This window comes from Lipotes vexillifer, unplaced genomic scaffold (genome assembly GCF_000442215.2).
Source record: "Lipotes vexillifer unplaced genomic scaffold, Lipotes_vexillifer_v1.1 scaffold117, whole genome shotgun sequence".
NCBI classification, from domain to species: Eukaryota; Metazoa; Chordata; class Mammalia; order Artiodactyla; family Lipotidae; genus Lipotes; species Lipotes vexillifer.
In genome coordinates this window covers 253,631-263,959 of record NW_006785593.1, presented here as the reverse complement: position 1 = coordinate 263,959, position 10,329 = coordinate 253,631, and the positions used below count along the sequence as shown (strand labels likewise).

Here is a 10,329-nt window from a genome sequence, read left to right as displayed (position 1 = left end):
ACCTAAATGTAAGGCCAGACACTATCAAACTCTTAGAGGAAAACATAGGCAGAACACTCTATGACATAAATCACAGCAAGATCCTTTTTGACCCACCTCCTAAAGAAATGGAAATAAAAACAAAAATAAACAAATGGGACCTAATGAAACTTAAAAGCTTTTGCACAGCAAAGGAAAACATAAACAAGACGAAAAGACAACCCTCAGAAGGGGAGAAAATATTTGCAAATGAAGCAACTGACAAAGGATTAATCTCCAAAATTTAGAAGCAGCTCATGCAGCTCAGTATCATAAAAACAAACAACCCAATCCAAAAATGGGCAGAAAACCTAAATAGACATTTCTCCAGAGAAGATATACAGATTGCCAACAAACACATGAAAGGATGCTCAACATCACTAATCACTAGAAAAATGCAAATCAAAACTACAATGAGGTATCACCTCACACCAGTTAGAATGGCCATCATCAAAAAATCTACAAACAATAAATGGTGGAGAGGGTGTGGAGAAAAGGAACTCTCTTGCATTGTTGGTGGGAATGTAAATTGATACAGCCACTATGGAGAACAGCACAGAGGTTCCTTAAAAAACTAAAAATAGAGCTACCATATGACCCAGCGATCCCACTACTGGGCATATACCCTGAGAAAACCATAATTCAAAAAGAGTCATGTACCACAATGTTCATTGCAGCTCTATTTACAATAGCCAGGACATGGAAGCAACCTAAGTGCCCATCGACAGATGAATGCATAAAGAAGATGTGGCACATATATACAACGGAACATTACTTAGCCATAAAAAGAAATGAAATTGAGTTATTTGTAGTGAGGTGGATGGACCTAGAGTCTGTCATACAGGGTGAAGTAAGTCAGAAAGAGAAAAACAAATACCGTATGCTAACACATATATATGGAACCTTAAAAAAAAAAAAAAGGTTCTGAAGAACCTAGGGGCAGGACAGGAATAAAGACGCAGACATAGAGAATGGACTTGAGGACACAGAGAGGGGGAAGGGTAAGCTGGGACGAAGTGAGAGAGTGGCATGGACATATATACACTACCAAATGTAAAATAGATAGTGGGAAGCAGCCGCATACACAGGGAGATCAGCTTGGTGCTTTGTGACCACCTAGAGGGGTGGGATAGGGAGGGCGGGAGGGAGACGCAAGAGGGAGGAGGTACAGGGATACATGTATATGTATAGCTGATTCACTTTGTTATAAAGCAGAAACTAACACAGCATTGTAAAGCAATTATACTCCAATAAAGATGTTTAAAAAAAAGGGTGATAAAGAATGTGACTTCAGGTACAATTCTCTTTTCAACAGATTCCAGTCTCCTTCCTACATGGTAAAAGTTTTATTTTGGCAATTTGCACTGTAGTACTTTTTCTTTTAAAGGGCAAACCTGCCCCATGGCAGACAAAAGGATTCCCACACTCTCTCACCACTTCAAGGCTCTTTTCTAAAGTCCTTGGCCCACATGATGTCTCCAAGTTCATTGTCTCCTGCTTTTGTCCTCACTGTTCAACCTCCTCTTTTTTCCCTTTCCTCCCTCTTCAAACTAAGTCAGACTCACAGAAGTCTATGACTTGGATTCCCTCAAGACAAGTCTTATTCTCTCTTTAGCTTTATTGTCTGCAACTGCCTAAATCTAACACAACAATCAATATTACTGGGCACCAAATTCTTCTTACTTTGGTGCTAATGAATCATCACTGATGCTCAATAAAAGTGTATAGTGACTTCAACTCTGTCTCATACAGGCTTATAAACTAGAACAAATTATTTAACCTGTTCAGCCTCAGTTTCCCAATGTGTAAAACAGAATAACAATAACTGCCTCACAGAATTGTGAGGAGTAAATGAAATGGGATTAGTAAATCACCAAAAATAGTGCAAGGCACATAAATGTTGTAAACATGTTACCTACTTTTATTATTAAGCAAAAACTGAATACACTTGACAACATTAGACCAAGGCAAAAACACTTAATTTGTTTTTCACTCCATATCCTCTTACCCAACTCAGGCTACACCTCCTCCATGAAAATCACAATAAGTACTTAGCACACCAGCCTCCTGGTTACCACAGCATCCTAATCTCTGCAGCATTCCACTCATCATACTACAACATTTCATGTTAAGACATGACACAGAGCTTTTATTTTTATAACTGATCTGAACTCAGAATGGCACATCTTACATTTATAATTGGGAGCTCTTTCATTTTTTTATATCATACAAATAATGGCAAAAAATTGGTGGTGTCTTAGATTCGATGAACAAGTTACACAGAAATGACTTTTTACAGCTCTACCTCCACTAGACATTGAATTTCTAGAGAACAAACACTGCTGTTCATGGTTATACCTCTAGCATGGTCCCTTGTGCGTTGTCAACAAATACCAACTGAACCAGAAACAGACATTATGCAAATGGGAATGATTTGCCTCCCAAAGCTGTTTAGAACCATGACTATAAAATGTTCTGTTGATGCCCCTCCACATATCCTCTCAGCTCACCTTGGCTTTCACCTGCGTCTGGGTTTCTGTGCACACTGAGATCCTCAAGCACTGGCTTCTTTTTGTCTCTGCCTTAGGGTAGAGTCCAAGCAGGATAGACAAGAGAAATGACTTTCAGGGGATTTAAGTCCCCCCAGAAGCTGCCCTCAAGGAATGAGAGGCAGGTGTCGGTGGATAAGTGTACCAGCTCCCCCATCCCTTGGAGAAACAATTCTAAAACACTGTACACAGTTCCTCAGAGGGATGCCAGCAAGACTGAGCCCCAGATGCCTAAAGCAGGAAGACCCCTCATTAACAGAGCTGTGCTGGATTTTCTCCCTTCCTAGTCTCCCTTTCCTCTCTCCCTCACTCCTGCACATACAAACTGTATGCAACCTCTAATAAATAAATAATCTGCCCCTGCTTTCAGGAGAAGAATTTTGAAATGTGATGCAAATGCAAAAAAATTCCAAGCAGTGGGTGCATATATTCACATAACCGATGAAAGAGGACAACCCATTCTTCCTCGTGCTGATTACATCTCCACAGGAGGGTGAGAAGCACAGAGAAATACAGTCTTTAGATGAGAAATCACTGTAGCGCACAATTACACCATTGACAGAAGTCTGTGTCTACCCTTTCTCTGGTCATTGTTATCTCATTGCCAACATATTCCTGAGTCCGTATGTGCACATTTATCTGTCCATCAGTGCTCCGTCTTCCTAGAGCAGGGGGGTGAATCTGTGGACAAGAATGGCCTCACAACAGATGAAATTTCAATCCTAAACAGTGAAACGCATGATTGCGACCTCACTGCCCTTCTTTAACATTTCTTCCCTTAAAATTTGTTCAGATGTTAAGTAATGTTGGTGCACGTTCTCTAGCTGCAGGAAAGAGAAGGGCAAGTGTCCAGCTATTCATTCTCTCTAAAAGGGAAATCAAGGCAAGTGTGTTCCTCACTTATTAACAAAAGGGAGGTATTAAGATAATTCTAGGGGGGTAAATTATACAAATTCTAAAAACATCCAAATGGTCAACAGTAGAAGCCCATCCACAGGCTGTTTCATGTGACACCTGTGGGGGTATATTTCACAGGTTCTTCATCTAGTGGGTTCTACCAGAATGCAGTTTTTCTCAAAACTGGATTTTCTGCTGAGTCACGTTGATATCTTTTTGTGGCTAATATGGTCTACTGGCGAACTTGACATTTATCAGAGAAAAATCATTTTAACCACTTCACATGATACATGGGTACTTAAGTACACAAAATACTCTTTTTAAGAAAAAAAGTGTTTCCCTTCCATAGACAATCCTTTGCCCATTCTAGTGCAAAGAAAGAGCTCCACTCTTGATAAGAATAAATTAGTTCTGCCTTCTGAATCATCACAACAGCATATCAAATCTGCCATCTATTTTCTTTTCAATTCTCTTTAAGTTCACAAAATATTAAAAATAACCAGGCATTCATCATAAAATGCTAATAGAAATTGACTGCAATTCAGCATTTGACAAAGACCTTGAATATATAAGCTGTTTGCTACATAAATACTCAAATCATATTACTTTCCAAAGAAATGTCTTAATATTGAGTTAGGATTCTCTATCTTACCATCCATCTTTAACAGAGAAATATTTTTTAAAATCCACCCATTTAAACATTCCAACCATAATTTGAAGATATTGCAATTATGTTATCCAATATCCTTTTATATAGCGGGACCCAAGCAAAAAGGCCTCCTCAAATTCAGTGCTACCCCACCCCTCTAAAAAAAGAAAGGTCACCTCTTCATCAATGCCTGTAATTTAGATTTATTAGATAATATAAAACCCATTTGTCAGGACACTAGGACACCTCTGATGCCCTTTTGTGGTACTTTACTCAGATCACGCACACCTTTCTCTGCCCCTGTTTGCTTGTACTTCTCCTATTATCATTGTGCTTAATTTTTAAACCAATTAAAATGTTTTGGCAAGTAGTGAGATTAAATCTCCCACAAATTCTGGGAGCCTATCAGTAGGGAACCGAGGTGAACAGCAAAAAGCATCTGACCACAAACAAGTAAATGTGAGCTAAGCCTGAACTGGAGGGTCACAGAACAGCACTAGAGAAGTTACTTTGCCTCTTCCTCCTCTTTCCTGTCTTGTTTTTAGCATTTTATTCGCCTCCACAAAGGTCTCATTGTTGAAGTGACAGCAGAGGCCCATAGCAGGATGGATTGTTTCTCTGCCTCTCTCTCCATCTGAGGCATAACCTACCTGGGCTGCTAAAAGAGCTCTTTTCTGTGGATTTTCATTAAACCTGTTTCTGGAAGAAAACAAAAAGAACTTGTATAGTCAAAGGCCCCTAGGCAACCTGAACAAGCCTTTCCCAAGAGAGAGCTGGTGTTTTCCTCCTGATTTCCATCACTTTATCAAAGAGGTCTTTCTTGCTTTAACATTGAAAAGGTCCCCCTCCCCCCTTTGGAGGGGTTAGATTTGGGTGGTGGCACTGTCTCATTTTACAAAATTTGGGAGTGTCCCCAGATCTCTCCAGTCTCTGATGTAAACTGAATTTTAGGAAGGAACTTTGCGATAGAGAAATAAACAAAATAGTGTAACACTGTAGCACTAACATGCATGATAATTTCTCCACATGCCTTCATAAAACTGGTGAGATAAGTATTCGACAAGTGCAGGTTCACGTTTTTCAAACATAATACTCGATTCTCTCTCTTTCCATGTCTTAAAGGGCAGATTAACATTAATCTGCCCTTTATAAGGGCACATATAAGCACATCAAGCACATATAATAAGCACATCAAACTGTGGGTTATCAAAATCAAACAGTAGAATTTTTGAGTAGAATTCCATTTTTCATTAAGATCAGTTTAGTCCAAAAAATGATTTTCATTATTTACTGCTAGAAACATTTTATTCTTTTATCATTAAAAACTTTTACTCTATGTTAAGAATACAGCACATTTCTAATCAACAATGTACATTAATAATAATAGGAAATAGGAAATTACTGAATATAACTTCTTTTCAAATCTTTGAAGTGAAAAATGTCCCCTTAGTATCTACAGTCACTGGACACCACCAAAAACTCCTCTTGTAATTAAAATGAAAGGAAATATTTTTGTTTCATAAATAAGGAACTGAATGCCTAGTAATTTTTAATTTGTGGAAACGTTTTAAAGAACTAAATCTCATGCCCTTATTTTGTAAAATATTTAATTTATTTTTTCAAAAGCAGATACACTGACCTGCTGAGCTTTGCTCATTCCAATTATCTGTATTTTTTAGAGGACATAAAGAACAAGAAATACTCACTTTGATGTTCTCGTCAAGATGGATGAAGTACAAATATAACCTGCCAGAGATGAATACATATATATATGAATGAAAAAAATTATCCAAATATCTTGATCACATGATCTGATTATAAAACAGATGATTTAAACCTAAATTCTGAAACTTAGACTGAGTTTTGCTATTAGTTATTTTACATTTTCTAGAGGATTTTGACCAGCAAATTCCCTGTGGGACATCAGGGTGACCAGTAATTCAGAAAGAATGGGCAGTGTACCTTGATTTACACAGAGACATGATACAGTGGAATAAGCACTAGTCCTGAAGTCAGAGATCCAAGTTTTAGTCCCAGTCCTACGACTTAGTAAATGCCAAACTTAAGCAAACACATCACAAAATAACAGTGGTAGCCAAGTTGATCTTCAAAGTCCCCTCCAGCTCTCGCTGCTCTGAGACATTTTCTCCTTGGAGTTTCAGTCACTACTAGGACTGGAGGATAGTGTCTGTGACCTCGCTGGTCTTCTACACTTCAGTAATTTCTCCCACTTCCTCTACAAGCCCCTAAATATACAGCCCTTTTCAGGGACTAAAAATTAATAACTGAATGTAAATAAGTGCTTTCTGCCATAAAAATATTTTATAAAAATTAATTTATAAATATTGATATAATATAATTGAAAACCAATGCTTAGTCTCAAACATTAAAATACTTCTTAAAACATTCCTTTACCATTCTTTGGGTTGATGGCATCAAGAAAGTTTAAGTACTCAATGTCTCCTTATCTTTTATAAAATTTCAAATGTTTAAATTACACAACTGTTTAAAATCATTATTTAGAAGAGAAAAAGTTAGAATCAGGGCTTCTTCCAGTACAGCTGCATATCATGATAAAATCATGATTTTAACATTTAAAAAAGAGACTCAGAAAATGAAAACTAAAAGTTCCAAATTATCTATATTATTAAAAATTTTCCCCAAAATTGATCTGGGTGTCATTTAGTATATACCCATCCTAATGACTTCGAAATGTTTTACAGTATAAGAGGAAACAGTTTCTACAATTTACAAGGAAGACTAAATTACAGTAAAATAAGGTAAAAGTTTAACATGAGTTCTTACCTTGTAATGAAAACAGCAGTATATGAAGCAAGAATATACTCCAAGGTATCATTAAATTGAGTTTTCTCACAATGTTCATTTCAGTATAGCCTTTCCCCCTGAAATGTAACCAAATTGTTGGTCTTTACTAAGATGGCATCTTAGAAGTATGAGTACTTGTAGAGTGCTCAAATTCTTATAAATATAGCTTTGTAATAAAGTAATTCAAAAAGTAATTCCAGGATTTCTAACCACATACAGCATCTGAAGCTTTAGAACTTGCAGGCAACCCTTTGGCTGAATCTCTCATTAGCAATGCATGGCAGCTTCTTACTGAGCCGGTATTAGTTACACCCTACCCAACTCCTGCACATCATACGCCTTTTTAGCCTATATTAGCCTTTTATGACTTCTAAGGTCAGTAGCATCAAACAAACAAACAAACAAAAACCCCTGTTATCTCCTGATGTCATAAGAGATAAGCATTATTCCTAATTAGTGATCTATTCCATGTTTTATTCATAAAATAATTACTGTCCTTTGAAAGAAGACTGTTTTATTCATAAAATAATTACTGTCCTTTGAAATAAAATCCTATCAATCATTCCTAGAATGTCTAGATGTTTTCATAAACTTTTCTTTAAGAATTATAAGTAAACTAAAATTATGTGCATATATTTTCAACTCCAGTCCCATTACAGTGTAGTTTAAGTTTGACATATTCATGTGCCCACAGATCTTTCTGTTAAACATTCTGCAATAGAAGCAGAAAATAACACAAAAAGATGATATTCTAATATTTGACTTTAAAAAGAAAATAAAGTAACTCACCTAATCCTGAAAACCTTCCTTCACACCCTGTTTTTCCATCCTCTGGGACAAGTACCCAATTCAATTAGACAACGAAAAAGAACTTAATCCAACACTAAGTGCACTCTTCTCTGGAAGCGATTGACTACCTGGATTGGCATTAGAGAACAGCTCTAATATTTCGTAATGAACTCCACAGAGATGATCTAAGCCCCATAAATGAGTGAAGGCCATGGTTATATAATGGGTGCACGTTGCCTATAGCAGATCCCATCAGTTACCTGCAAAGTATCAGACTCACTTAACAGACGGGGGCACAGTGGTAAGGAATATCTAACTACACAGGAACTACCTTATGAGACAAAAACACACAGCAGTTCTTAATACCTTGCTGTACTCAGACACTTTTTGTGCAATGACTTCCTGGTCTTTTCTGTGAAAATATCCTTAACATCCTAATGTATTGCATGCCCAACATCTACTATATATACAGTTTATTTTCTGTGTCTCAAACTCAATAATCTTTTACTCTTGCTTTACATGATTTTAATGCCTTTCCATTGCCTACATAATTGCTAATTCTATGAGCCAAGAGAAGATGTTTGCCTATAAATTCATTTTTAAAACAGGAAAACCACACCAACTCCCCCAAAATATAAGTAGCTATATGCCTACACACACACACACACACACACACACACACATACATGTACACTCATTTTTAAATTTTGATGGATTAGATTAAATAATTTAAGTATAATATGTGTCTAATAAATATTTATTGAAAGGTTATTGGTTATTACTCAAACTAACTAGACAATAATTTAATATAAGTCTAAACAGATAGGCCTAGCTATTTATAGTTACATTCTAATTATTGGTCTAAAAATTATGTATCTACTCAACCACAATCAAAATTAAAATATTCTAGATACTTAAGAAGATGTGAATACAGAATAAAGTTAAAAGTTAAGCTTGCCAGGGGCAGGACAGGAATAAAGACGCAGATGTAGAGAATGGACTTGAGGACATGGGGAGAGGGAAGGGTAAGCTGGGACGAAGTGAGAGAGTGGCATGGACATACATACACCACCAAATGTAAAATAGATAGCTAGTGGGAAGCAGCCGCATGGCACAGGGAGATCAGCTCGGTGGTTTGTGACCACCTAGAGGGGTGGGATAGGGAGGGTGGGAGGGAGACACAAGAGGGAGGAGATATGGGGATATATGTATATGTACAGCTGATTCACTTTGTTATACAGCAGAAACTAACACAACATTGTAAAGCAATTATACCCCAATAAAGATGTTAAAAAAAAAAAAAGTTAAGCTTGAAATTTGTTTAGAGAGCAATAATTTTCCTCCAAAGAATTTTTTAAATTAAAGGCACCAAACTGATTTACATAGAATGCTCATTAACTCTTTCTGAAAAACATGGAAATGTACATAACAAATATACATTACTAAGTCCCCTCCTTAATTTACAACAGTTTCTCTTATCTTCATAATTTTGCATAAAAATCGACCTAAAATATGAAGATTCTATAAATCATATTTTAGGATTTTTTTTCCCCAATCTGGTAGCTGCTTGACTTAAAATTTGTCACAAGTGACATACCTATGGAAAAATCCCAAATGGAAACCAAAGTTAAATTTCATGGTTCAAAAAGAAACATTTTGATAACGCTTATAGTTATTTCTAAATACTACCAGATCTTGGTGAAAAAGGATTAGTAAACAGCAATGTAAAGCCTGTGAAAAGCACTTCTTTCTAATATAAACTTGGATATTTTACGTTCTTAATTCAAAACTCTCAACCTTTCATCTCAGATTTCATACAGTGTCTTTAAACGTTTGATTCAAAAACATCACAGCCATTTTCACTGGTTAAAGTTGAAACTTCCAAGGTTATATCACCTGGCATATTTATTACTGTTATTCTATTTTGAACTCTATGTATTTAAAACCTATAAATTATTTTGTCTGGTAAAGAAAATAGAAGAAATTACAATGGGAATTTCTCAGGGTGACCATTCTTTTATAGTTAGAGGTTTAGCATATGCTGGCTTTCTGTTCCTCCTCCATCCAGGTTTAGAGTAGGTCAGAGATTAGTAAAGGAAAATGAACAATGGCAGAGAAAACAATACCAGAAATTGCAAGTTCTTTTTCAACTAACTACATTATGAATTCATTACATTAAATGGTAGGCTGCATGAAAATAGGTAAAATAGACTTCCATGAATAGCTACAGTAGAATAGAGAGTTTAGATGAAAGATTAGACCCAGAACCACAAAAAAAGGAATTTATGACTGTTGCTACATGTAGTTATTACTGTCAAAATTTAGTTGATAGCTTTTTATTTCATTCTACCCTGACAAAGGAACTCTGGCAAAAAGTGAGTCAGTCACCAGCTTGTGAAGAGATATTAAGTTCATAAGAAGTCTGAGGCGACTACATAATGCATGAGATAAACAGTTCCCTTTCTGATACAAGAACACGGCACATTTTCCCACATGGAATATGATCTTTAGAAAGTTGACACCTGACAGCCTATTGGCCTCAACACACCACATTAAAAACAACTGTCAGGAATGGGAAATTGCTGGGCTTATCGTTTATAT

General features: G+C 36.3%; 1 protein-coding gene across 1 annotated transcript in view; it reads right to left on the bottom strand.

The window, feature by feature from the left end:
- The window catches only part of OTOGL (otogelin like), a 159,594-nt gene extending 152,624 nt beyond the window's left edge, over positions 1–6,970 (bottom strand). Inside the window, 3 exon segments of the mRNA XM_007457657.1 lie at positions 4,764–4,812; positions 5,820–5,859; positions 6,919–6,970. Of these exon segments, the coding sequence (XP_007457719.1) occupies positions 4,764–4,812; positions 5,820–5,859; positions 6,919–6,970 (141 nt within the window).
- Between the last annotated feature and the right edge of the window lie 3,359 nt (positions 6,971–10,329).